The 27123-nt window shown below is 40.7% G+C and overlaps 5 protein-coding genes and 1 non-coding gene across 7 annotated transcripts in view; 1 reads left to right on the top strand and 5 right to left on the bottom strand.

Moving 5' to 3' along the window:
- Positions 1-3041: 3041 nt before the first annotated feature.
- On the bottom strand, positions 3042-5360 carry pvalb8 (parvalbumin 8). The gene is made up of 5 exons (XM_023283617.3): positions 5067-5360; positions 4629-4696; positions 4025-4157; positions 3465-3574; positions 3042-3341 (listed from the first exon to the last, which is right to left on the bottom strand). The coding sequence occupies exons 2-5, from the start codon at positions 4687-4689 to the stop codon at positions 3316-3318; spliced, it is 330 nt and encodes a 109-aa protein (XP_023139385.1). The 5' UTR covers positions 4690-4696; positions 5067-5360; the 3' UTR covers positions 3042-3315.
- A 938-nt stretch (positions 5361-6298) lies between these two features.
- trnaq-cug (transfer RNA glutamine (anticodon CUG)) lies at positions 6299-6370 on the bottom strand. The gene has a single exon. It is a non-coding gene; the product is annotated as a tRNA-Gln (tRNA).
- A 1618-nt stretch (positions 6371-7988) lies between these two features.
- LOC111577368 (parvalbumin alpha-like) lies at positions 7989-9747 on the bottom strand. The gene is made up of 5 exons (XM_023283614.3): positions 9654-9747; positions 9080-9146; positions 8845-8977; positions 8411-8520; positions 7989-8284 (listed from the first exon to the last, which is right to left on the bottom strand). The coding sequence occupies exons 2-5, from the start codon at positions 9138-9140 to the stop codon at positions 8259-8261; spliced, it is 330 nt and encodes a 109-aa protein (XP_023139382.1). The 5' UTR covers positions 9141-9146; positions 9654-9747; the 3' UTR covers positions 7989-8258.
- A 1614-nt stretch (positions 9748-11361) lies between these two features.
- LOC111577366 (parvalbumin beta-like) lies at positions 11362-13652 on the bottom strand. The gene is made up of 5 exons (XM_023283612.3): positions 13564-13652; positions 12830-12898; positions 12432-12564; positions 11914-12023; positions 11362-11657 (listed from the first exon to the last, which is right to left on the bottom strand). The coding sequence occupies exons 2-5, from the start codon at positions 12888-12890 to the stop codon at positions 11632-11634; spliced, it is 330 nt and encodes a 109-aa protein (XP_023139380.1). The 5' UTR covers positions 12891-12898; positions 13564-13652; the 3' UTR covers positions 11362-11631.
- Positions 13653-17737: 4085 nt separating this feature from the next.
- On the bottom strand, positions 17738-21683 carry pvalb5 (parvalbumin 5). Its single transcript, XM_035954355.2, has 5 exons — positions 21512-21683; positions 20893-20969; positions 19819-19951; positions 19351-19460; positions 17738-17987 (listed from the first exon to the last, which is right to left on the bottom strand). The coding sequence occupies exons 2-5, from the start codon at positions 20951-20953 to the stop codon at positions 17965-17967; spliced, it is 327 nt and encodes a 108-aa protein (XP_035810248.1). The 5' UTR covers positions 20954-20969; positions 21512-21683; the 3' UTR covers positions 17738-17964.
- Positions 21684-23532: 1849 nt separating this feature from the next.
- Positions 23533-27123, top strand: part of lmtk2 (lemur tyrosine kinase 2) — a 28196-nt gene continuing 24605 nt past the window's right edge. For both annotated transcript variants that reach the window (XM_023283619.3, XM_055005113.1), the window contains exon 1: positions 23533-24055. In XM_023283619.3, the coding sequence (XP_023139387.2) occupies positions 23953-24055 (103 nt within the window). In that variant the 5' untranslated portion in view covers positions 23533-23952. The remainder of the gene's footprint in view (positions 24056-27123) is intronic.

Raw genomic sequence — 27123 nt, 5'->3', positions numbered from 1 at the left:
GAGTAAGTCCTCATGCTTTCTTTCTCTTGGCCTATAACTCAGCTGTGATCGCTGTAGCTCAGCAGGTTGAGTGGATGGCCTGTAAATGGGGTCTATACATAGCGGTCATAGGCTCAAATCCAGTTCTTGGCTCTTTGCTGCAGGTCATTCTCCCCACTTTCTTATCTCTCTCTCAATAAAACCAGAAAAAGACAAAAAAAAAAACTTTAAAAAATGATTGTGGGGTTGATTAGCTTTTGGTAGTTCTGGGAATCACATTATTCAGCTAATAAACAAGTATATATTGGCCAAATGAATGAAGAATTAATAGTAGTCACAGAACAATGTGATTGGAACTGGTACAACAATGAATTATGATTTAGGACAATGACCAAGCAAGTTGTTGAGACAATTCAAAAATTTTACTGCGAAAGGTTGCCTTGAAATTTTAAATTTTCTCAACTCTTCTTTTTTTGCAGTGTATATAAGTTCAATTACTCTATTCTATTCTATTCTATTCTATTCTATTCTATTCTATTCTATTTTATTCTATTCTATTCTATTCTTTTCTATTCTATTCTATTCTATTCTATTCTTTTCTATTCTATTCTATTCTATTCTATTCTATTCTATTCTATTCTATAGATTCCTCATTCAGCTATTGCACATATTCTTTAACAATATCATAAATATTACTGAATTCAGTCCTGTTACCTCACTTAATACGTTATTTTTAATATACAATTACATTTTAACCTTGAATGCAAAACTAGATGATGAAAAAATCTCTAAAACGTACTAATTTCTCATGAAACAAACCTTTTTTTTTACTCTGATGCTTAAAATTCCTTGACATTTTTTCATAAATTCATCAGAATTCATTCAGAATTAAGAGTACAAATGAACTCATATAATGTGTCTGTTAGGTCTAAGCAGCTGTTGTAGGTGTTGGCATGTGATGGAGCTGCTTTAACTCTAAACACCATAGTAGGAGAATATCTTCCATGTTCACCTCCAGTAACTGCTGCTGTTTGTCTTTTTTCTCAGAAGCTCATCTCCAGCCTCCTCTTCTTCTTCTCCTGTCACTGCCCTTGAGTCCAGGTAATCTTCTTGTCACTTTATCTTGTACTTCTGTCCCACACCAGCACATCCAGCGGCCAGCGTCGACCCGCTGGCTCACGTTTCCTTCCTGTTTACCGCTTCAGCTCCTGACCCTCAGGGGTCACGGCTCCATTGTGTGTCTCCTGGCTTGTGTTACCGACTGGCTTCCCCAGCCTCGTAGTCGTAGCCGCCTCCACGCTCAGGTCTTCAGAGATGAAGCTCAAAGCCGATAGCATCAGATATGGATGCATGATGGTCTAATTAGCTCAGGGTTTGCAGCTTGGTACAGTTTTATCTGTGAATTAGGGGCTGGACAGTTAATCAATTTCAAATTGCAGTTTGAAGCGATGCACTTAGCACATTACTAAGGCTGCAGCTTAGAATATACATTATGCAAAGCATCTGACCCAGAGTTTAAACTGTTATGTCAGAGCTTTTACAAATCCATGCCGTCCAGCTACTGCAGAGGAGTCAAACTGATCTTAATTCAGGTTCCACATTCAGCCCAGTTTAATCTGAAGTGATCCGGACCAGTAAAATCACAGCAAAATAACCTATAAATAACCACAACTCCTAATGTTTCCTTTGTTTTAGTGCAAAAAAGTACATTCTGAAAATGTTCACATTTAAGGAATTATCTTTTTACAAAACATCATGAACAACCTGAAATGTCTTAAATTCAGTTTCAAAAAAATTTCTTCAGAAAAATAAGTTCAATTTCAGCAACATTCTGCCTCACTTTATCATTTACACAGTACAACTTCCAGATCACAGAGTGTCTACAAAGACACAAATATTATTTATAGGTTATTATGCTGTGATTTTACTGATCTGGATCACTTCAGATCAAACTGGGCTCAATGTGGAACCTGAGCTAAGATGAGTTTGACACCTCTGGTCTCCCGAGTCTCATTCAGCCGAATTCTCAGACAGATTTTCAACCATCTCCCATGGAAACTTTAAACAGGACACAGATTTTTCATTCTCTGCACTTACAGGATTCATGGGATTTAAATTAACGACTACCTCACCGTTCACACACCCACTGGCAGCACCAAAATACAGAGTAGTAGAGGTTTCTTTCCAGAGCTTCCATTCCGGTGCCAGTTCAATTATCCGTATATTACAGGGACAACCCAACTATTACTGCAGACACCTGCTGCTCTGACTGCACGGGACAGAACCTGGTATTAGCATGAGGTCATGGTCCCAAACGGAGGAGATGTGGTCACTCCTCACATGAGTATAGATGTTTTTGAGTTTTAGTTCTTCCGCTGGGCGTGTAGAGGTTCTTTTATTGAGAAAATCAGAGTCAAATAAGGAAATAACGTCAGAAATTTGAGATAGAATGAAACAACTTCAGTCCAGCTACAGAGATGTAGTCATTTATGTAGAGGAATCCGTGTGAGGCTCGGACTCTGCATGTGTTTGTATGGCCGACTGTCTGAGCTCACATTTGATTTTTTGCAAATGCATCGGGTTTTGTGTGTTTTGTTTGCTTCGCCCGAGCAGCGCCGGGTTTTATTTACAAAGCTGAGGTCAGGTGTCACTCGATCCAACCACGGTGACACTCAGGTGGTCATCAAGGTGACCTCCTCACACACACACACACACACACACACACACACACACACACACACACACACACACTGGTGCTGTCTACACACTCTGTCACAAACCCTGTTCTCTTACACCTGACACTGTCTGACATCCAATCTGGTTCACCGGTGTGCTGGATAAGGGTAAGTGAAGATTTAAGGACACCTCTGAACTGTAAAGGTGTGTGTGTGTGTGTGTCTGTGTGTGTCTGTGTGTGTGTGTGTGTGTGTGTGTGTGTGTGTGTGTGTGTGTGTGTGTGTGTGTGTGTGTGTGTGTGTGTGTGTGTGTGCGCAGATCCCACAATATATCCCCATATCTGAGCTGAGAACAACCTCGAATACAAATAATGAAAACCACTACAGTTCTTGGGTTTTATTATTTTATTTTCTCGGTCATTTGTGTACAATTATTTGGGCGATACAGCTTTTATGATCTGTCTAAAACATGTAAAACAAACCAAAAAAACATGACAAAGATGAGGATGCGTGAGAACCGGAGTGAGTCTTGCAAAATAATTCAAAGGTTTTAATCTAACCAGTTGGAAAGTGGCTAAATGACTAAAGTAGGAGCCCTTAAAGCAGTCAGATAAGGGTGGCAGGGAGACCAGATCCAGTTGCAGAGATGGAGTCCAGATGTTTAGGACAGGACCATGGCCTGGAACTCTGTGGGCAGAAGAAACAGGATTAGGAAGGTTTATATAGATCTACTGGACCTTCTTCTTCTTCTCCAGGACATTTCTGCTGATACAAATTCTGAAACTATGTAGGAAATAGAAATCTTCTCACCGTCTGCTCCAATCCGACCGTCACTGTCGTCATCGGCGGCACACAGGAAGGCCTTGGTCTCCTTGTCTGTCAGAACCCGAGCTCCAGGAGAAAACCTCTGAAGGAAAAACCTGGTGGATGCAGAAACACAGAGACAGAAGGTAGAAGTAGACAAAACAAAAATTACAAATGCAGACAACAGGGAGACAGAAATGGAAGATTCTTGTGAATGTACACATATGATTCATGGTGCAGATTATGAAAAATGTAGATTTTTTTCTTCAAATCAGTGGGTTTATCAAGCAAACGGTTCCTGCCTTTGGTTCTCAGGCCATGGGACAAAATAGGCTTGATTTTGCATTTGTCATTTTCTAACAGCTGTTAAAATATACATGTGATGCCTCAAAAGTTGGATAAACTAATGCTGGATGAGTGTCTCCTTGTCTCTACATCCTTTTATATCCTAAAAACTGACTGTAAATCAACATTTCTCTCATTTTCAGTGTTGTCTTCTCGCCTGTTGGAGCTTCTGACCCTTTACATTTTGGATACATTTTGGACAGGCTGTTTTCTGAACTCACTTGAGCTCTTCCTCTTCAATAAATCCGCTGCCATCGTTGTCCAGGATCCCGAAAACCTTCTTCACGTCCTGAGCGCTCTTCTTGCTGAGGCCACACATTTGGAAGAACTTCTTTGGGCAGAAGGAATCTGCAGCTGGAGGAAGAAATCGCAGTGAGTCTGACGACAAGTAAATATCAATATTTTGCATGAGTCACGTCTGGAGTTTTGCTGCTTGGCTAGAATTACAGCAGCAGCAGCAGCAGCTATAATAATCTGCAAATCCTCAAACTGTTTAAATTACAGACAAGACAACATATAACTGAAGAGGTGTTATTAAGTAGGATTTAAGTCACAGTTCTTACTCAGGAGGGCACATCTTGAAGAAGATAATAGTCATAAATGCTATTTTAAAAAGTTTAGAAGTGGTAAAATGAAGTTACAAGATCAAAGCTGCATGGGCTCTTAAGGTCCAGATAATGCTCATAAAATCATTTAACCTTGTAGAGCAGCTCTATATAGATTCTAAAGTCTTGCAGTCTTATCACACAGCAGCATCTTCTTTTGTCCTCTGGCTCCACACACATACTGTATATATATTTGATATATATTGGTGGAAAACGATACCTTGGCAGTCCTTGATAGCACTGTCGATGGCATCAGCAGAAAGGATAGATGAGAGCGACATTTTATTCCTGTAGGAGGAACAGCCATGGTGAATTATTAAAACGTGAAGCCAGGTGCAGCACAAACCTTCTAAATTGATGGAGAGCAATCTGCGTCCAAAGTGACGGTAAAGTTCAGTTAAAGCAGCAGAGAAAGCATTTACATCTTGTTAGAAGTCAGTTAAATTCTCTGCAAACCGCCTGCAGCAGATTTAAAAGATGAAAGACTAAACTTTTCCTTCCTGCTTTGGCTTCTGTCGGTAATTCTCACCTTTTACGCACCCAAATATTCGCCTTGTCCTTTACGCAGAGAAACTGCAAAAAATCTTTTAAAACTGCAATAAAAAAGAAGCCTTATTCCGTTTTTAAAAAGCCTCCCCGCATCCACGCAGCAACTTACCGTGTTCGTGGGGTTCTCGCCCAGGTCGGTGATCCAGCAGAGAGGTAAGGCTATGTGGTGACTGCTGTCCGTCAAGGTGGATTTATATAGGTCTGATTGCTGTGACAATAGGGATTGCTTGAGTTACCTGTCTGTGGATCAAGTTCTGACTGCCCGCCCCTGATCCAATTTCTCAGCTAACTAATTAACCTTTACTATTTATAACGCCCAGGGGCAGAGAGACCGGAGCGTGGACATCTGTAACGCCCTTGTAAATAGCAAATTAAGTTAAAAAGCGCATTCTTCTCCCCATCCTCCACTCCCCTCCTGCCATCCCAACACCCCTCCTCTCACCTCTACAATTATACAGTACAGTAAATGCGGGGAGGCTGTAATGTAACTGCAGTCTCTCTCTCTCATCCTTTTCTCCCTCTCTGGCTGTTTCTGCCCCCCACCCCCCCCCACACCCCTCCGTGCAGATATCCTTTTACAGGCAGCAGTCCCCAAACGAGCACATCTGAGCCACATCCCTGTGAAAATATGCCCTTATCCTTACATCTGAGGACTTTCCATGTCATTTTTTTTTCTCTGTGCAAGGATGTTATTTCTCCTTGGCTGCAACAAAACAGCATTAGCTCAAGATTATTTGTTGATTTCAGAGGTCAACCATGAAAACCCGCCACATCTGCCCCAGTTCATGAGTCCAGTGATCTCCAGTTAAACCTGATGTGACCCCAAAGCTTACAGCTGAATGTCAGGGACGCCGGTGCTCTGTAACCTTCTGACCGTCTGACGCTGACACTGAATTGCTTCGTCAACTGTGCTGATTAAGAGGCCCGAGGTCACCCTCTGCTGATGGTGATGATGATGATGCATAACGTGCGGCGTCCCAGGTATTCCCATGCATCCTTAAAACCGAGCAGTCAGAAGTCATGAGAGTCACACGGAGCTTTTATTCCGTTTGCTGACTTTGCTTCGTCTCATTTTTATGGATTTTTTTTTGCCTCCCTAATTGCAAAACGACCAGTTCAGTTTGTCCTTTTTTCTGAGGGCATTTGTGGCCTCCAGCGGGTCTGACACACAAACACAATGCAGGGGTCATTAAGCACATTTCTGGGAGAGTGGTCACTGCAGCAGGACGCAGGAGAAGAAGGTTATTCCTCTCTTCGATGAAGGACGCAGGAATTCAGACACACAAGATGTTATTTCTGGAGCATTTATTACTTAACTAGTTAGTCTAACAGCATAAAGTTAGGTCCCACCGAGATTTGAACTCGGATCGCTGGATTCAGAGTCCAGAGTGCTAACCATTACACCATGGAACCGCCTTGTACCGTGGCTGCTTCCTAGCAGTGGCTCCAAAATACGTGCAACCCGACCCCCGGGGAAATTCTTACTTATCGCCAAAGGGGCCACAATAGCCCCGGGCCACCTTTCTCATATTAAAAGTCAACCACTTAACGTGCGTGCATGTGTACTTGATGCACGAGCGAATCTTGGCACAGCTACGCCCGTCAGCTGGCGAACAGCAGCAGGTAATGTGGCCCCGGTGCCGTGTCGTGACATGTGCGTACAGATCGTCTTAAACGTTATTTAAGGGTCCGGGGAGAGAAAAAGCACTGTAGTATAGACTCTGTGTTAAGAATCCCTCCCAGTGTGGATAAAATATGAAGGTGAGGGGATCAGTGAACCGTGCGTAAAGGTGGACAGACTCGGAAATTCATCCTTGGCACTTTTTGACAATTCGTGCGTGCATTATATTCACTAATGTAAATGTTTGTTTCATTTTTTTTTATTTTATGCAATTTTAAAGTGGTGTCAAAATGAAGTTTATGTTTAAAGAATGATGGTAAAAATATGGACAAGAGGGCTTTGGGTATGAATTTTACGCACGCGTTACGCGCAGCCGCTTTTTGTTCAGTTCTCTAGTAGCATCCCGGTGTCTTTCATGATTAAATAAAAGCTCGCTATCTCCGGTGGTTTGTTACTGTCAACCTCTCCTGAACCTAATCCAACTGCCAACTTGTTAACGAGGCCCTCAACAAGCGATGCCCGATAGTGGTTCTGGTGAAGCCGGACTGTACGAAGAAGGAAAAGAGAAACTCAATCATCTCATCCAGGAGCGTGTGTGTGTGTGTGTGAAAAAGAGACCGGGGACACCGGATCGAGAACTTTACCCACAACCGGTGCATGATGTCATGTTGCCATGTTGATACCTCGCAGACTATACAGTTACTGCGCGATCATTTATTTATTTAGCCTACATTTGCTAATGCTCTGTACGAGCTGGACGTATACGTTCGGAGCTTAGTCTTTCTCTCACCTCTCTGGTAGTTGTAACTTAAAGAAGACAGAAACATTCCTCTTTGGATGTCAGTAAATATGGCAATCACAGCCTTAATTCATATAAAACTAAAGTTATTCTACATTTAAATAGATGTTTATTGCAAGTTTTGTAAGAAAATAGTTCATTTCAATAAAATAAATAGATTGTGAATCATGTTTATTTAATTCTGCCAATATGCGTTAAGGACAAAATCCAATTTAAGATCTACATTTTTGAACATTTACTGTATCTTTCTTTGGATTTCCTTCAAACTGCATGAATTAGCACCACGGTGCAACAGTTGTTCGGTTGATTTATTGTCTGTTCGCATCTGTTTCAGCTTCATGCTTCCATCTAGTGGCTGCAGAGTGGAGCTGCATGACTGGAGAGAAACACACGTATATATCCAGACTCGTGCGTGTGCGTGTGCACGTGTGTGTGAGAGACAGACGGAGAGAGTCCAAACCTCCTTTTAGTTTCTTTATTTCTTTTTATCCACACCTTTCTGCTTTGTCATACAATATAAACGGATAAATGTGGGGCTATGGGTGGAGATGTTCATTCAGAATCATCAGGTTTAAGTAATATGAGACACAAATGACCAATAGGAAACCCAGTAAGACCGTAGCAAAAGAATCTTTATTCTTTTTTACCGTTCGTTCCTGGAAAGTGCATCATAGATTTTACAGTAAGCAAAATTCATATTTAAGACATGAACACAACCGAGCGACATTCACAATCATCATTTTTGGACAGTGTTGTTGCATTGGAGGAAACGTCTCTTAAGCAAATGTATAAAAATTATTTATATTCAGATGAAAAGAGGGGGGAGGTCGACGTGGGCATCGTTGTTCCATCAGAGCAGATGTGGTTGGTCAGTTGGCGATCTATGCCTTAACCAAGGCAGCGAACTCTGCAGGGGGGAGACACAAGGAGACACAAGGAGACACCGTCAGCATCCAAATTACGCACAGAGTGAAAGGAGGAGGAGGAGGAGAAGGAAGAAGAGGAGGAGAGGGAGGAGGAGAGGGTTTCGTACCATCAGCGCCAATCTTGCCGTCACCGTCGGAGTCACCGGCCTTGAGGAAAGCCTTGGTCTCGGCGTCGGTCAGTGCGCGTGCACCTGCGTTGAAGTTCTGCAGGAACAGCCTGAAGGAGACACGGAGAGGCGGTGGTGAGTTCACGGACCACAGCTTCTACTGGCCGCTTCATTTACACCTGAATGTCACCGCGCGTAAATCTGATACTGGCAAGAAAATCGGAACCATAAAAACCAGCTATGACAAATATCTTGTTAACTTTACTGAAAGTCAAAAATAGTGTGTCAAACAGGGCCCCAGTTAAAGATAGTCTGACCCCGAGACTCCCTCCACATTCCTGCAGTGCCATATATGTGAAAACACACTCTTTGTTTCAGAAGCCATAAGAGCGCCTTTAGTTTGAGCTTTTCTGATGTTTGCTGTCTGATCTTACTTCAGCTCATCCTCCTCAATGAAACCGCTCTTGTCCTGGTCAATGATGGCGAAGGCCTTCTTGACGTCGTCGGCGCTCTTGCCGGCCAGACCGCAGGCCTTGAAGAAATCCTTGTAGGCGAAGGAGTCGGCAGCTGGAAGACACGTTTAGACACCGTTAGGCTGCAGGAGAGGAAACTGCACGAAATGGACGCTAATGATGAAAAAAAGAGACGGGTATTCTGAGGAGGAGTCACCTTTGCACGCATCCAGGGCTGCAGTGATGTCAGCATCATTCAGTACACCTGCGAAGGCCATTTTGAGCTGCAGAAATAAAAGAAAAACCCGTTACAACTCTAAAAGAAGAGCTAGAGCGCTTTGGTGTGTCACATATTGCTGCACTGTCGAGCAACTAATGAATGAATGAATGAAATGAGATTAAAAAGAAGCTTAAGGTTGAACAGCAGTCAGATCTATGAGCAAAAACACTTGATAAATAATAGATTATCCCAAAATGGAATAGAAATAAATCAGAATACAAAGAGTCCAGATTTAAAAGTGCAAATCTTCAGTCCACTTCTGTCTGGTTTGATTCTGCGTCTCCAAATCCCATCTGAGAGCAGCTCTGGAGATGCTGGGAGGTCGGATCAGTAATCCAAGTCTCATCCTCATCTTTCTTTAGATGCTGCATTGCAGTAAGAAGTCCTCAGTAAAGTTAAAAACCTGTAAAGTTGTTTTTTTTTTGTTTTGTTTTGTTTTGTTTTTTTTAAAGATGCCCCAGACGTGATGCTGCTGCTGATCCCGGCTCTCCTTCCTTTCATTCAGACTCACCTCTGGTGTCGTTGCTTTGTAGGGTACAGATGACACAGACAAGACTCGAGTCGACTGCAGTGATCTTCCCGGTGCTCCCGGTGACCTTTTATAGTTTCACTCCATCGAAATCTGAAGCATAAGATAACTGACACCGAGGGGAGGAGGGGGTGGCGAAAATTCGTCCCCACAGCCAGAGCGCTTTCTATTTTAAGTTTCACAAATGAAGACGCTTAAAAGGTGCGTTTGAAGAAGTCTTTAATGTACCCTCAGCGCTAAGAATAGGCCTGTGCACTGCTGAGGAGGACGAATTGGAAGTGCTGCTGGCACCGCACAGCCATATCCAGGAGGGCGGTGCTCAGCGCGCATGCGTTAGAGTTGGCGTAAGTTGCACCACTCGGTTGTTCTTCATCTTTTAGTGCTGAATTGATCAAATTCTCTGTGATTATACTGTAAATCTGTTGGCAAAGTGTGGACCAAAGAGCAGTTCTGTATATAAAAATGTGGAAAATGTGAAAATTGATAGTCAGAAAAGTGTTTTTTTTCTGTTATTGAAGTTGGCATATATCAGTCCTGAGCATTTTGTAACACTGAATAACTGCAATTCTTTAAGTTTTTATAAAATCCTGTCTCCTTTAGTCTTGTTAAAACTAAACCATCAGTCATAAATGTGTTGCAGATCTGTCACAATCAGCCCCATTTAGAGTTGCATGTCGGTTTTCTTTCACTTAATCAATTAATATATTCAATATTGTTCAAATTAGTAAGTGATTTTAAAACTCATTTTTTCTGTGTATTTCAGCAAACCATTCCTGCTTTTCTATAATGATAAAAATATTTTAAAGACACCCCTTTTAGCTTTTAGGCAAATCTTTTCCCCAAGTAAAGTTAAAGAAATGTGAGATTTAGATAAGAGATTTGACTGCTCAGCTCCAGTTGTGCTGCTGTTCGCCTGTAGGTGGCAGTATGACTCTGGAGCTGGCTGAGGGAGCTGCTATCACTGCTCCTCTTTCTGTTTTGGTTGACAGTAACAAGCTGAGGCTGCCATCCGATAGCGTCCAGGGTTTACAGATTGCTGACTTGCAGTTCCCTCAGCGTTCATAGCTTCCCCTGGAATTGTAATCTGACTTTAATTTGACAACTGAGCCGTTCCAATTCCTCCCTAGGCTGATGCATGTCGACTGTTTTTCCCAGAATATGTGGTGCACTCCAAAAACACTGCAAGAGAAGTGAATATATTGAGTGAATGCCTCATTTAGAAGCTGTTAGATCTGCATCTTTGGAGCGGGTTTAAGGCGCTCTGAGGTCCTGCTGATGCAACCGAGGCTGTTAATAGCCCTCCTGTTGCCACAGCACATCATCTAATTGACTATGCAGCAGTTGGTGGAGAATTAGACCTTGGAGGAGGCGTCTAATTACCCAAAGTGTGACAGCTATCCATTGCAGACTTCCCTGAAGGCAAACCTCAGAGGTTGATCCCTCTGCGTTCTGGCTAAAGTCCAGCCACACTCCCACTTTTCATTAACCAATTATTAAAACAAGTGCTGGCAGGTCGGTTCAGCCGTCCCTCAGCACCTCTCGAGTATTTAAAAGCCCCGTTGAGTGGAGTCTGATTTAACCTTCGCCCTCTATTGTGCTGTCAGAGCTGCAGCTTTGCTTAAAGGCTTTTAGTTTAGTTCACTTTCAAACCACATTTTAAATCAATGGAAAAACGATGGATCTGAACAAGTTGATTTTACACCAAAAGAGTATTTATTCCTGGTTTTTCACTCTGCCTCAAATGTGCAGATGGTGTTTTACAGTTTGCACAAGTCATTGTTTCAGAACATATTAACACATTGGATTAGCATTAACTGTAAAATGTGTGTTCCATGTTGAGAAATAGTCCGCAGGCATTCATAAATAAGGTATAAAAAATATTCTTTCAGCTGATGATTATTGAATCTTGCGAGGAGTTTCGCAGTTCCATGAAAAGAAGTAGATCTTGGTGATTGGGAATTTATGCCTTAACAAGGGCAGCAAACTCTGTAAAGTAGAATAGAACTGCCATTAGTAGGGGACAAGATGCAGTCAGGCTGGTGTGTCATGATTTGATTGGACCGATTCGCAAAAGTTAGAGGTATGTGAATGAAAGTTAGAAGTTTAACTGAAATTCAGGTCAATTTAGAGTCAGTTGGTCGCAGGAATTAGTAGTTGTTATCTTTATCTCTGCTGTTTTCTGCTGCTTTTTTAAAATAAATGTGTAGTAAAGCATGCTATTATTAAAAAGAAGAAGTCTTACCATCAACTCCGATCTTGCCGTCACCATCACTGTCACCAGCGGACAGGAAAGTCTTGGTCTCCTTGTCAGTCAGAGCTCTGGCACCAGCAGAGAAGTTCTGCAGGAACAGCCTGGTGGGAAACAGCAGCAGTTAAACATGAGCAGAATGTCCTGTTTAGAGCAGAATTTGTAGTAAAAATTTGGTTGCTTTTAAACTTTCAGATCCATCTATAGCTATAGGAAACACTTGCATGTGTTGTTTTAGTTTTTCTGGGTGTAATCATTTCAAAAGCCAATAAAAAATAGTCAAATTTCTTGTAAAAAAAAAAAAAAAAAAAAAGCTGATTCTTTATGTGTGTTCGAGACTAAAGATAAGCTTCTCCAGAGGGATTTCTAAACTTCCAGGCTGCTTTAACTTCTCTAATTTCTTTTAGTGTCGTTATTGTTGTATCTATGCCTGTAAAATGAGATCTGGTGCATATTTTTGGGGCCCCTGAGGCCTTCGGCATTGAGTTTCAGCTCTAAGTGGAATGTCTTACTTCAGCTCCTCCTCCTCAATGAAGCCGCTGTTGTCCTGATCGATGATGGCGAAGGCCTTCTTGACCTCATCTGAGCTCTTGCTAGCCAGACCGCATGTCTTGAAGAACTTCTTGTAGTCGAAGGAGTCAGCAGCTGGAACGAAGACACACGTTTTATTCATCGCCATTAGCGCCCAGCGTGATGTGATGTGATGTGACAGCTGTAGCTGGGAGTTTATGTGGCACATTCCAAAAGAAGTGAGAGTTTTCAGCCACTTGTTTAGCAGTTAAACGCAGTACAGTAATGATGAGGCTGCTCTGTGATGAGTGAAGGCAGTGGGGTGTAGTATCTGACCTGAGACATGTGTTACTTGTATTATCCATTGTTTGGAATGTGTTTTCTTTAGTTCTGGCCTCACCTGCGCAGCCGTCCAGGGCGGCTTTGACTTCAGCATCATTGAGGACACCAGCGAAGGCCATTTTTTATTCTAAGGGAGGAGAGAGGAGAGTTAGTATGAGCATCACAAGTCATAAGCAGTGGTGATAATAATTTTTGCATTGCAGATATCAGTCTTTAAAACAAACTGTGTCCACTAATTGATCTGTTCTGTGGCTCTAAGCTGCTGCAGAGATGTTCAGAGGTCTGGATGTTTTCTAGCTTTTAGACAATCAAATATCAAACAGAACTCATGCACCAGATATTAACTGTTAACCAAGGCTGCTCTTAGAGGATAAGAGTTCTACAGGAAAGCATCGCTGTGTGTATTTTTTTTTTTTTTTTGCTCAGCAGGTTGTCTAGTTTGCAGATCCCACTGATGCCTGGGCTGCCTTGTGTTTGTCCCAGAACGTTTCTGCTGCTATGGCGCTAAACAGATGAAGCCTCCACTGAGAGGCCAAATCACAGCAACACGATCAATAATAATGCAGCCGTGGAAACGCAGTGATGCCAGAAGTTTATCTCTCATCCGCAAATTATCCTCCAGAAAAAAAAAGTTGGTCCTCTGAAACCATCATTCTGGCCCCCTAATTGAATCGTCCTGTGGCTCCATGTTGGCTAATGCTGGTTCCATTTCTCCCTACGGTTTATAGTCCACAGGGATCCCCCTTCCCGGTTCTCGGTGCCGTTCCTCCCGGTGGCGCACATCCCACTCACCTTTGCGCTGCGTTGAGGCGAGTGAAAACCAAGGCGGACTCGAGTGAATGCCACCAGCAGCTTTCCCTCACGCTTATATATCCTTGAGCAGCACCATTTACAGCGCTTTGCGTCTCAGTATCAGGTACCAAGATGCATGGGTTTCGAAAAAATGTGTCTACTAGTCCGGACCTATTTTTAGGCGAACAAATGAGGATGCTACCATGTGTGCGGAGGCCTATAGCTAGACGTGTGGAAACCCGAGCGGCCCCCACGTTGCACCCATATGATTTACGGCCAGACGTTAAGATGCTGATTTCGATGTTTTAAGTGTCCCCCTGAGAATATCAACGAAATGAGCGGATATGTGTCAGAGAGAGAGAGAGAGAGGGAGCTGTGCTGGTCTTTATTCCAGCTTGTGAGGAAACTGTTTAACTGCTGCCCACTTTCTTAATGAACAGAGGAAATCATTTATTCCAGGCCTGACCCATGAGCCGTCACTCTGGAAGGAAATAAGCCATTAGAGCAGTCAGAAGGACTGCATCTGAACACTTTCAGCTCATTTGTGCAATCAGAATATTGCTTCATACAGGCCTGCTCTGTCCATGTGGTTAAATTTAGCCCCATTTATGCATCTTAACACAGCTTGATTTGATGATAACACTCCTTAGAAGTCATAAATGTGCTTAATCTTCTTGTTATTTCTTGTATAGTTCAAAAGTTTGACAATTTCATGTTTTCCATGAAAACTCCCACTTTATCCATGTGCTAACATAACTGCACAAGGGTTTTCTAATCATCAATGAGCCTTTCAACACCATTAGCTAACACAATGTAGCATTAGAACACAGGAGTGATGGTTGCTGGAAATGTTCCTCTGTACCTCTATGGAGATATTCCATTAAAAATCAGCTGTTTCCAGCTACAATAGTCATTTACCACATTAACAACGTCTACACTGGATTTATGATTCATTTAATGTTATCTTCATTGAAAAAACTGCCTTTCTTTCAAAAATAAGGACATTTCTAAGTGACCCCAGATGTTTGAACGGTAGTGTATATGAATTGAAGTTGCTGTACATTAGTTAAAGCTGCTCTGAAATGAGTTAAAGTTGCTCTAGTGAAAGTTTCTTTCTTAATTTCTGATTCATTTAACATTATCTTCATCAAAAAATACTGCTTTTCTTTCAAACATAAGGACATTTCTAAGTGACCCTAAACTTTAGACTGGTAGTGTACATGAATTTAAGTTGCTTTATGTTATGTGAAGTTACTCCATATTAGCTAAAGTTAATATTTTTAGTTAAAGTTGCTCAAAATGATGTTAAAGTTGCTCTATCTTTGTTGAAGTTGCTCTATATTAGCTGAAGTTGCTCTATATTAAAGTTAATCTGAATGAGTTAAAATTCCTCTAGTTAAAGTTTCTTTCTTAATTTCTGATTCATTTAATGTTATCTTCATTGAAAAAAAATGTTTTTCGTTCAAAAATAAGGACATTTCTAAGTGACCATAAACTTTTGAACGGCTGTGTGCATGAATTAAAGTTGCTCCATATCAGTTAAAGTTGCTCTATATTTGTTCAAGTTGCTCTATATTAAAGTTGATCTAAATGAGTTAAAATTCCTCTAGTTAAAGTTTCTTTCTTAATTTCTGATTCATTTAATGTTATCTTCATTGAAAAAAAGATGCTTTTCCTTCAGAAAAAAGGACATTTCTAGGTGACCTCAAACTTTACAACGGTATGTTTTAGATGCTTCTCAATCTCACGAGTTCACTATAATTTATTGGTGTCAGTGTTTCTATTCCTGCAGCTCTAGCTCTGGAGCTGCAACGCCATATGAGATGATCTGAGATGATGGATCGTCTATACGTTGCTCCCCTGTAACATTAACTATCCATATCTACGGTAAACGTTACGGTAGACGTCTATAAGGTTCATCCAGCCTCCACATGCAGTGTCGGGTTTCAAACAAACCCAGCGGCCTGACGGGGATGAGACTTTGAGGCCTTTACCACCAGATCCCTGTCCTTAGTAGGCCATGCACCAATCCTTCAGACTATTTTTTGCGTGCCGTGTGATTGCATGTGCGAACAAGATGGCAATTTGTTGACAACTCAGTTTACTGACACGTTTGTATGCTCCAGAGCTCTGCTGAGGCTGCCTTTTTCTCAGTATTCTGACCAGCTATGCATGGCGGATTAACATGTACAACCAATGGGACCTCTTTAGGAAATGTAGACCTCTCAATTATGTATAATCTGTGGGTGTATCTTAGCTATGATTATGTCTGTGGTGCGTATTTCTACCTGCAGGAATTTGAAATCCGTCCAGCAGAAGGCAGTGCTAGGAGGATTTTTTTTTTTTTTGAGCTCACGTCTTCAGATTTCAAGAAGGATTTCATTAAGTTGAATGCAAATTACAGCTAATTAAAAGGCAATGCTTTTCTCAAAAGGCTGAAGCTGTTGACTTTACCCGTTTCATTAGCTATTCCGCAAATCAGAATGTCACTGACAGTGCAAGTTGTATGGCATCAAAATGATCCACTTTATCCTCAATATTTAACTTCTGATATAATCACCTGTTGTTGCTTTACTTCAGCAAACCCTGTGGTCCAGAACCACCAATATTTATGCTGCATTTTGCCTTAAAGTTAACTTTTAAATGTACATTTTCGTTCAAAAGTTTGGGGTCAGAACATAGAAGTGATGGTTGCTGGAAATGTTCCTCTGTACCCCAATGGAGATATTCCATTAAAAATCAGCTGTTTCCAGCTACAATAGTCATTTACCACATTAACAATGTCTACACTGTATTTATCATTCATTTAATGTTATATTCATTGAAAAAAACTGCTTTTCTTTCGAAATTAAGGATATTTCTAAGTGACCCCAATATGTTTTAGATGCTTCTCAATCTCACGAGTTCACTATAATTTATTGGTGTCAGTGTTTCTATTCCTGCAGCTCTAGCTCTGGAGCTGCAACGCCATATGAGATGATCTGAGATGATGGATCGTCTATACGTTGCTCCCCTGTAACATTAACTATCCATATCTACGGTAAACGTTACGGTAGACGTCTATAAGGTTCATCCAGCCTCCACATGCAGTGTCGGGTTTCAAACAAACCCAGCGGCCTGACGGGGATGAGACTTTGAGGCCTTTACCACCAGATCCCTGTCCTTAGTAGGCCATGCACCAATCCTTCAGACTATTTTTTGCGTGCCGTGTGATTGCATGTGCGAACAAGATGGCAATTTGTTGACAACTCAGTTTACTGACACGTTTGTATGCTCCAGAGCTCTGCTGAGGCTGCCTTTTTCTCAGTATTCTGACCAGCTATGCATGGCGGATTAACATGTACAACCAATGGGACCTCTTTAGGAAATGTAGACCTCTCAATTATGTATAATCTGTGGGTGTATCTTAGCTATGATTATGTCTGTGGTGCGTATTTCTACCTGCAGGAATTTGAAATCCGTCCAGCAGAAGGCAGTGCTAGGAGGATTTTTTTTTTTTTGAGCTCACGTCTTCAGATTTCAAGAAGGATTTCATTAAGTTGAATGCAAATTACAGCTAATTAAAAGGCAATGCTTTTCTCAAAAGGCTGAAGCTGTTGACTTTACCCGTTTCATTAGCTATTCCGCAAATCAGAATGTCACTGACAGTGCAAGTTGTATGGCATCAAAATGATCCACTTTATCCTCAATATTTAACTTCTAATATAATCACCTGTTGTTGCTTTACTTCAGCAAACCCTGTGGTCCAGAACCACCAATATTTATGCTGCATTTTGCCTTAAAGTTAACTTTTAAATGTACATTTTCGTTCAAAAGTTTGGGGTCAGAACATAGAAGTGATGGTTGCTGGAAATGTTCCTCTGTACCCCAATGGAGATATTCCATTAAAAATCAGCTGTTTCCAGCTACAATAGTCATTTACCACATTAACAATGTCTACACTGTATTTATCATTCATTTAATGTTATATTCATTGAAAAAAACTGCTTTTCTTTCGAAATTAAGGATATTTCTAAGTGACCCCAAACTTTTGAAGGGTAGTATATATGAATTACAGTTGCTCCATATTAGCTAAAGTTGCTCTAAATAAGTTAAAGTTGACCTACAACTTTTGAACGGTAGTGTATAATCCGCTATAGGCAGATGAACAAAACAAAAAAAAGACCAAGAGACATTTCTTAATCAGGTACCTGATTTATTAAACACATACACATCTAATATCCAGCTTTAGCCATCAGTTCACCAAACATTTTATCGAATCACATCAACAGGGAGAGCAGCAGGCAGGTACAGAACATCTGAGGTTTTTGATCTTTGCATCAAACAATCTGGAAAGTCGTCCGAAATCCATAATTCAAAATAGGGAAGAAGACAGTCGTAGCCACAGATGTTTGTTTTTCTTTACTTCAGGAGATCACAGAACTCTGTTGGGAAGAAGAGACAGGGATGAGATTTCTGGAGGGAAGGGTTCGGGTCAGGCTGGTGTCGTACAGCATTACAGTGAAGAAAGATGACTAAACTCCAGCAGAGGTCTGGAGGTTGTTTTCTTCATATGAGCTTTAAGGGTCATTCCAGAATTGGAGGACATTTCACCCATCAAGTTTCAAATAATCCTAAAACATGCAGTTGTTGTGTAAATGTTCTTGTCCTGAGACCAAATCTAAAAAAACTAGGAGAAAAGAATGTTTGAAAATATTTTTAAAAATACAAAATAAGTCTGGCGTTCCTCCTAAAATGCCATTTTTCTTTTGTCCCACCCCCCTGATGACCAAACTGAATCTCACATGAAACAGTTAAAATGACCTCCTTTTTTGTATTATTTTTTCATTGATGTCTCTTGTAGTTGTGGGAAATCTTTTTTAATCAACATAATATTTTAAATAATAGTTATTATACATGGAACGTGTGTCCCACAACATGTTAGCAGAACCTGCTGATGACGATTTTGTCTTTTGTGTCTTGTTTTTGTCATTTTGTGTCTTGTTTTTGTCATTTTCTGTTTCATTTCTGTCATTTTGTATCTTATTTGTGTCATTTTATGTCTTTTTGTCATTTACTGTTTTGTTTGTGTTGTTTAGTGTCTTATTTTTTGTCTTTTGTGTCTTGTTTTTGTCATTGTATGTCTTGCTTTTGTCGTTTTCCATTTTTGTCATTTTGTGTCTTGTTTTTGTTTTCTTTTTCGTTTCTGTCAGTTTGTGTCTTATTTTTGTCTTTTGTGTCATATTTTTGTCATTGTATGTCTTGCTTTTGTCGGTTTGTGTCTGGTTTTGGTTGTTTTGCATCTTGTTTCTGTCGTTTACATCATCAAACAGTTTTCCTAAAGAATGTGTAGAGCAAAGCTATGTCCTCTCTTCTATTTTTCATCTTTTCATCCCATTGTCAGCCTTGATTGAATGTCTCACTCTACCTCATATTATCAGGATCAGACTAATTCTCTGGACTGTTTTCTTGACTTTTTTCCATCAGTATGTTTGTCCTCCTGGTTAGCAGTAACCGTTAGATAAATATCAACAAATAAAACATGGAATAAAAATGGTACCATTGATGTGGAAGCTGAGCCAATCAAGCCTTTGATAGTTTATTACCTATTACTGATGAATATGGAGCAGAACACTGTAAAAGAGAAGGTTTGTTTTTCAAACATCCTGAAGCCCAAATGTCCTCCAGTTCCTGAATGACCCTTTTATCAGCTGTAATTTCAGCACTGAGTGGTGGACAGCTCCACTGTTCAAACGGCTCCTTTGCTCATTTGTCAGCAGCTTTTCCAGATGTTTTACAAACACCCACCTTCCACCCCGATCTTCCCATCTCCGTCTTTATCTCCTGCTGCCATCAGGTTCTTGGTCTCGGCCACAGTCAGCTCTCTGGCCTCCGGCGAGAAATTCTGCAGGAACAGTCTGAAGGGGAGACAAAGAGGGACAATCTGCGATAAGTTCAGACTTTAAAAATAGACTTTATCTTTTGCCGTTGCCTTTTTTCATCTTCATCTCACCTCGTGTGTTACTCAGTTCATTCATGGTGGAGGAATACTGCTCCATTCATACACTGACCTCTGCCTGAGGCCCATCCAAACAAACACACACCCATCTGCTCAGCCTTTTTAGCCACTTACAGGGCGTCACATTCATTTTCTGGAGACCTTCCTGACCTTAAAACTGTCAAAAAATGTGAAGATCCGTGTCATGGGGACTTGCTATTTGTCCCCATCAACAAATGCATAAGAAACACTGGACTGCACACACACTCCATCCTTACCGAAGCTCCTCCTCCTCGATATATCCACTCTGGTCCTGGTCCAGGATGGTGAAAACTTTTTTTCTATCCGCGTCAGATGAGCCAGTCAGTCCCACTTGTGCAAAGAAGGACTTGAAGTCGAATGTGCCCGGAGCTACGAAGGCACGGAGAGAGAAAAGAGAAAGAGCGAGAGAAGCAGACACATGTGAGAGTGAGAGGTCAATCATGGAAAGGAGACGAGGAAGAAAGCATGGTGGGAGGCTGAATAGAGATGTCGCATTTACTCATTCGCTCAGATGACTTTCATTCTTCCACCGGTGACATTTACCAATATACACCCCGTAGCACATCGCTGCCTTATACCATTATGCCATTGAAACAGTCAAAGAACACTGGACTTGGCCCGTGGCTCTAATGCAAACCTAAATGTTAAAAGCCCTTCGTCAAGTGGAGATTCTTCTAAAAGTGAGTTCAAATGATTTAAAAGGACTCTGCTGGAGGAAGAGTTGCAGGAAATATTCAGCGAGTCTTTTTAAAAAATAATACCCCCAATTCTAATTTAGATCACTTGTGCACTTTCACTTCTAATCCCGAATTACAGAAACACTGCCCTATTTTATTGACACATGCACAGCTGACAAAGTTTGAATGTTATTTTGCCCAAAACGTCCCTAACAGGCGGGCTTTCTCGTGTAAAGGGCATATAAGCACTGACATTTGATTTTCAGTGGAGCGGCTGAGCTCTGTCCACCTTGTCATGCAGACATAATTGCTAGAGATAAATAATTAAGTGCTTTGGGATGTGTCGACTTTAAAGCTTGTGTGATTTGGGTCTCCTCTGTGCGAATGTGCAACATAAACACTTTGCGTGGTTACCGTTCTCCTGCCACACGGCTGCCTGGTTACCTGCAGACACCCTCCCCCCACTGTGCCAAACACAGCGTACAGGTATCCCCCTGTGGGAGTGGGCTTTACACTGCCTCTGTGTGTGTTTGTATGAATGGATAGGCATATTCCCTTACTCTAAAGTGTGTGTTCATGCTTGTAAAGTGCGCGTCTCCCTTAGATTTGTGTGTGTTGTCTGTTCTGACTCACCTTGACAAGCCTGGACTGCAGCCTTGATGTCCTCGTCGCTCAACATCCCTGCAAATGCCATGGTCCTCTGTGGCTGCCTGAGGGGTGCACACACACACACACACGCACGCACGCACGCACGCACGCACGGAGGAAATGCAAAGTGACAGTGAATGAAACCGGTGCAGGTGTTTTCTGCCACCAGATAACAGCCTCTGTCAGATAAAAACAGTCAGAACTTGTGGAGGGATTAAGCTTCATCATTCCTCTGTGGGCAGCTTTCAGACACATCAGCGCTGTCACAAAGAGAGCCGAGCTGTTTCTGTTATCAGCAAGACTGTACCATTTCAACAATTAGCCAAAGCCACGTTGCTAATATACAGCTGTAAACTTTTCATTCAAGAGGAATTCACACATCAGAATTTCTAAACGATACATGCAGTGAATCTTCTTTTCTCCGAAGGAAGTTGTTGAAACTTCACAGATAACATTCTGTTTCTTCTTCCTACATTTTAACACTCATTCCTGCTCTCTTAAAGCAAAAGAATAAGACTCACAAGGTGCACAAACACACACATAACTGCCAGCTGTTATCACACAAACGCTGCATGTGAATTTGCAGGAAAAGCTTTGTACTCACCGTGCTTCGGGTGAGGCTTGGACTTCTCTGAGCAGATGATGTGCAGATCTCTGCCTCTCTTTGCTTTGTGCCTGTAAGCACCAACACTCTCTTGCAGCTTCGTGATCCAGAGTGCAAGAAGCAACCTGACGTATCTGTCCTCAAATCCAAAGAGATTCCCCCCCAGTGCCACAGTCTGCCTCCTCCCCCTTCATCAGTTAATCAGAGCAGATAATTTTTTCATTCATACTGTTTTCTGAACTTGAAGGCGTTAAAATAATACATTCAGAAGAATAATGGCACTTTAATGTAGGCATCATAAATATCAGTCTGTTTTACTGCTTATAGTTGTATCCATATTAATGTTAATAAGGAGTGGCAATAAAAACACTGCAACAAAATTATGGTTATTTCTGTATTTTACTCTATTTTTAGTGTCACGGGTATAATTTACTCAAAGATTTAATTACTGTTTAAATGATTACAGAAGAATATGAGGTTTGTTGTTTAATTCTAACTAGACTTTCCAATAATGTAATGTATAATATAATGTCTTCTGCTATGAATTCAAACATACGCAATAAAAAACAAACAAAATGTCTTAAATATTTATGATCCAGACTTGAGGTTCAGCATTTTTTAAATACATATCAAACTAAAATATCTAAAACATTAAAGAATAAGGCAAGTTATATACTTATGAATTGGGAACCTTTGCTAAGGCAGCAGTGTGTGCAAATTATACTCTGTAAAATATATAAGAAAAAGAATTTAATCTTTAGAAAGAAAAAAACTCTCTTATAAAAATATTATCGCTTGCCTAAATCAAGTTGCCTATCTGAAAAGTGCTTTGTGAACTACTGTGCAAACTTTATTGTTATGTTTTTAATTCTATTTTTATTATTTATCATCAGTTTTTGCAGTAGACTGTTGTTAATAGTTATTATTGTTTTTGGCTCCAAAAAAGCATTCGATTTTAAAAATTTTAACCATTTTTAGGGGGAAAAAATATTAATGTTAGCATTTGTCTGTATTTTTACAGTAATCAGTCATCAGAAATGAGAAATACTTGATTGACGTCTGAGGGGAAGTTGTATATGTTACAGTTGCTCCTGTTGAAAAGACTTAGAAATTTAATTAGTGCAAAAAATATACTGAAAATATGCCCATAAAATATAAACATAAATTGAAAAACAATATGCATATAAAGTAAAACGTGCATTGTTCTAAGAAATTGAAATGCATGTAATGTTTGTATTGTCGAACAGAGAATTTGCTATTGTTATTGCCCATTGTTCAGCATAAACTTAAAAGCAGGTATAAAAATACAAATAAAATCTAAAACCTTTTAGCAGAGAGCTGAAAAATCTGACAGTTATCTGTATGTGTTATTAATTTTAGCGTCACTCATGTCTGGTAAGTGTAAATACCGATTATATTGTAAGGCTTGAGCAACAAATAGTTCTATATTAATGATTATCCTAACGTTTAATCAGTGGTTTAAGGTTATTTCAGGAAAATGTTATTATATGGTTCCACTAGAGGTATGTCTGTATTCATCTTTCCTATATTTATAGTTATTTTGATCAAATTAGAGCTTAATTTTCTGTTTCTGTTTCTGTGGTTATTTCGCAACAGGAAGATATCCAATAACTCTAAACGACGTGCAGCATTCACGTCAAATCCCCTAAAAAAATAAAATGAAAGAAAAGAAAGTCACATGATACCGATAAGGATGCTGCAGGTAGCATCAGTTCACCGCTCATATAAACCCGTCCAGCTATAAAATGTCTAGTTTACGGTTGGCTGTAAGTCCAGAAATAAGCCTTTTATACCGACAGGTCGTCTTTCATAATCAGTCTTGTGTTCCTCACATGTTCGGCGAGTGAGTGGATGTAAAAAGCTTTCTTCGGCTGCAACACAAACCACTGGATATGCATGACTGATAATAAAGCTCGGAGCCGATTGGCTACTCGAGCTGAGCGTCCAGGTATCCTTGGCTGTGATTGGTTCTGACGCCTGTCAATCATTGGAAGCTTTACGCCTCATTCCGTGATGTGACGTTGTACAGGAACATGGCGCTTTGGAGGAGAGGTGTATCATGATAGTCAGAGCTATCGATTAAATATCCCGTAGCTGCTCGCCTAGAAACCGTTGGGGAACGTCCAGCAGACATGACAGACCGCGGAAGGTGATCTCTGCCTCGGTCTCCATGGACAACGGAAGTCCGCCTGTCGTAGCGGCGTTTGCTGTCGTCAGCTGAAACTGTTAGCATCGATATGCTAGCCGAAGCTAGTTAGCTGACGGATAGCAAGCCGCTAAACAGACCGAAAATATGCTCGTTTATGTAGCCTACACCGGCGTCAGACTCGTTATCAATGGTTAAACACGTTATTTAGCATCAAAACAGCCGCTAGTTTAGGATTTCGGTTAGCTGACATTTCGTCGGCTAAGCTAGGAGGATGGGGAGTCGCCATGGATGTGTTTTGTTGCTGGCCAGTGGGATTTTTCTGTCGGCGTTTTGGCTTTCGGAAGGTGCCCCTCTTCAGTATGCACACAAATCAGGTGAGATAACAGACTGCGAGTTCACACACAGATCAATAATTGTTCGGTCATTCACCTAATGTCAGGAATAAACAGATGTACCTGTGAGCTAACGTTTGCTGCTGCTAACAAACAGCTAAAGGCTAACAACACACCAGCCTGGACCATTTCCTCCTCACCACTGAGGATTGTTGTCACTGTGGGGTTTGTTTGGGGGATTTGTAAAATGATAATAACTTTAAGTAACACGTAGCATGTCTGTCACAATTCAATGCTAAACTAAACCTAAACAGACGTTTCTTTTACCTGTCCTTAGAGTAAAATCATTTATTAACTGTGCCTGGTTTCATTGGGATAAATATTTAACAGCAGGTAACTGTGATGTGTCTGAGTTAATATAATACGCAGACCTTTCAGTGGGTTTGGTCCTGTTACTGACAATATAATTAAGTTTACGGCACAATAGAGTGGATGTTGACCTACCAGCATGGAAATACTGGTTCTTCAGTGAACCTTGAGTGTCCTCTTTGATGTTGATTGAAGTGTTGCATTGTGTGTGATAATTGGATTATTTCAGGATAAATGACATCAGATTCATGATAGAGAGACAGTTTGTCATTTTGTCAAATGTGAATGTGTGTGAAATTAAACAAAGAAGCCCTCAATAAGTTGATTAGGACATTCGAAAGAGCAGCTTTACTTGGGTAGTAGTGTGACTGTTTTGATATTTGATGAGTCATTTTAGTCAGGTGTGTCAAACATAAAAAGTGGCCCTCCACAGAGTCCAATCTGGCCTGTGGGATGACTTTGCAAAGTGTAAAAATGCAGAGAAGACATTAACTGCAAAATGTAAATTTGTAAAACTGTACATTTAAAATAATTTCTAGATCTTGACAAGTTGTTTTGATCATAAAGCAAAATACTCAATTGTTCAGTTCCAGATACCTGGGACTAAATATTTTGTGCCTTTGTAGAAACACTGTGGCCTGTAAGTTGTAATGTGTAAACTGAGGCATAATATTGTTGAAATTGCACTTATTTTTCATACAAACTTTCTAGTTGTTGATAATATTTTGTAAAAAGATAGTTCATTAAATGTGAATATTTCCAGAACTGTACTTTTTTTGTACTAAAACAAAGTTATTTATAAGTTATTATGCTCTGATTTTACTGGTCTGGCCCACTTGAGATCAAATTGTGACCCCTAAACTAAAATTAATTTGACATTCCTGATTTAAGTCATCTATTGATTAGAAATGCAAATCAGTCAGTGCTTTTTATATACCCTGACAAAAGTAGGAATTTCAAGGTTTCATAATACGTTGATGTATCGTAAATGTTTCAGGAGATTATCAGTTGTATAGATAAGTTGTAACTATGGTTGCCATACATCCTCTTGGAGGCCAGAGAATGATTTCTCTGAGCAACAGGCTCTGTTGTAAAATGCTCTATTGTGAGAAATGATCTGATGCAGATGTTAAAATGCTGTAGTAAGGGCTGGTAATGTGTAACCACAGCACATTCCAATCTTATCGGCATCAGTCAATGATTAGCAGTGGCGTTGTTTGCTTAATCATAACACAGCATACAGGAAGGTAATGGTGCAATAATAGGCCGCTTTTTATGCTTTTATTTCATAGCAACCAGTCCTTTGCCCCACTTACGTGCTCTGCATTTACCTGTGTGGGCAGTTGTGGTGCAATAATTCTTAATTTGTTTTAACTGAATGAATTCACATAAATAAAAGTAACACCTGGGTTGGTCGCTTGCAAAACCAGTTTTCAAGTCACAAAAGTCGATTCTGATTCTTTAGCAGAGAGTCTGTGTGATCGCTGTAGTGATTAGCCAGGTGATACTTTTATGTTGTTTGCTCTCTTAGTGAAGGTGGACATTGGCCTTCCACTACACCACTCAGTGAATCAGTTTCTATCACCTCAGCCTGTTGGCATTACGTTGTTGCAAACCAGTTAATCTTTTATGTGTCTGTCAGGGATTAGGCTCCATGTTTTTTGCAGGGTTTTAGGTTACAGCTTTGTCATTGTTGTTTGATATTGTTTTACCAGTTCTTCGTTGAAAACAACAGAAATCCAATCTTGTATAAACGAACCCTTACAAACTGACAAACAGACTGATGAGGATACCTGGGCTGTCCTCGTTTGACTGATAAGGATCTTTGTACATTCATTTTAAACGAGCCCACACATACCAGTCAGACAATGGCGTTCTCCGTCCCGTACATAACTGAAAGCACAGATATCCACTGTTGGGTGAAATTTGCGAAAATGGGTCAGCTCCTCTTCTGTGTGAAAGCCTACTGAAATATGCAGTGCAACCGAAATAAGATGTGGCAGCTCCCTGCCGTATTGGACCCAAAAACCAGTTGAGTCATTTGGTGGGGCTTGCCAAGTCATGATACGAACCCATGACTCAAATAAAGCCTAACTGAGGAGAAGTGATCCCATGTAGAGCCGCCGTGACCCAGCTCCTGGTCCTGCTATCTGACGGCTGCTGGGAGTCCTGCACTGCCCAGAACCCTGTTGCTCCGCTGAAACAGACAGAGCGTGTTTGTGTCAAAAAGCTGGCTGCAATTACAGCCAAACATTTTTATTTTTTTCACAGGATTGTTGTGAAATTAAGCCTTGGCACCACCGACGCCATTTGAAATTGTCTTTGAACGATTATTTCTGCCACTGATGGATGCTCATTTTACAGAAGGAGGAAGTGTTTCGTGAAAAATAGCCACAAACACATGGCAGATTTTGGAGTTGACTGAAACAGAGCTGATAAGGTTGATCATTAGCTTGCTTTGGATTTAATATCATTGGAAACTCTGCACATTATGTTGGTGTTTCATATTAGGGTGTCTGATTCCACCGAAAGAAAAATTTCATGGTAGCGATTTGATAATGGCTTGGTAGGTTTTTTTGGTTATTTCATTCCCTCTTTATTGTGGCATTATGGAAAACCCCAGTCAGGGGGTTCCGTGTCTCAGTGATGATACTCAGGACTCGGTTGAACATAGTTACATCAGCAAGCTGCCAAATCCATGCACTAGATTTTCGTAGTTCCTAATTTCTTGGATGTTTGCC

Source organism: Amphiprion ocellaris, chromosome 19, assembly GCF_022539595.1.
Source record: "Amphiprion ocellaris isolate individual 3 ecotype Okinawa chromosome 19, ASM2253959v1, whole genome shotgun sequence".
In the NCBI taxonomy this organism is placed as follows: Eukaryota; Metazoa; Chordata; class Actinopteri; family Pomacentridae; genus Amphiprion; species Amphiprion ocellaris.
The sequence above is the reverse complement of the archived record's forward strand: the minus strand, read 5'-3'. Positions and strand labels throughout refer to the sequence as shown.

Bases quoted from the DNA above. Each gene is read 5' to 3' on its own strand.
- pvalb5 (XM_035954355.2), bottom strand. From the start codon at position 20,953: ATGGCATTTGCAGGGATGTTGAGCGACGAGGACATCAAGGCTGCAGTC. The intron at 19,952-20,892 runs GTGAGTCAGAAC...GTGCCTTCGTAG, and splicing joins TGCAGTCCAGGCTTGTCAAG to CTCCGGGCACATTCGACTTC. The intron at 19,461-19,818 runs GTAAGGATGGAG...TCTCCCCTTCAG, and splicing joins ATCGAGGAGGAGGAGCTTCG to ACTGTTCCTGCAGAATTTCT.
- LOC111577366 (XM_023283612.3), bottom strand. From the start codon at position 12,890: ATGGCCTTCGCTGGTGTCCTCAATGATGCTGAAGTCAAAGCCGCCCTG. The intron at 12,565-12,829 runs GTGAGGCCAGAA...TCTTCGTTCCAG, and splicing joins CGCCCTGGACGGCTGCGCAG to CTGCTGACTCCTTCGACTAC. The intron at 12,024-12,431 runs GTAAGACATTCC...GTTTCCCACCAG, and splicing joins ATTGAGGAGGAGGAGCTGAA to GCTGTTCCTGCAGAACTTCT.
- LOC111577368 (XM_023283614.3), bottom strand. From the start codon at position 9,140: ATGGCCTTCGCAGGTGTACTGAATGATGCTGACATCACTGCAGCCCTG. The intron at 8,978-9,079 runs GTGACTCCTCCT...CGTGTCTTCCAG, and splicing joins AGCCCTGGATGCGTGCAAAG to CTGCCGACTCCTTCGCCTAC. The intron at 8,285-8,410 runs GTACGAAACCCT...TCCCCCCTGCAG, and splicing joins CGGCAAGATTGGCGCTGATG to AGTTCGCTGCCTTGGTTAAG.
- pvalb8 (XM_023283617.3), bottom strand. From the start codon at position 4,689: ATGTCGCTCTCATCTATCCTTTCTGCTGATGCCATCGACAGTGCTATC. The intron at 3,575-4,024 runs GTGAGTTCAGAA...TGCATCCACCAG, and splicing joins ATTGAAGAGGAAGAGCTCAA to GTTTTTCCTTCAGAGGTTTT. The intron at 3,342-3,464 runs GTGAGAAGATTT...TTCTGCCCACAG, and splicing joins CGGTCGGATTGGAGCAGACG to AGTTCCAGGCCATGGTCCTG.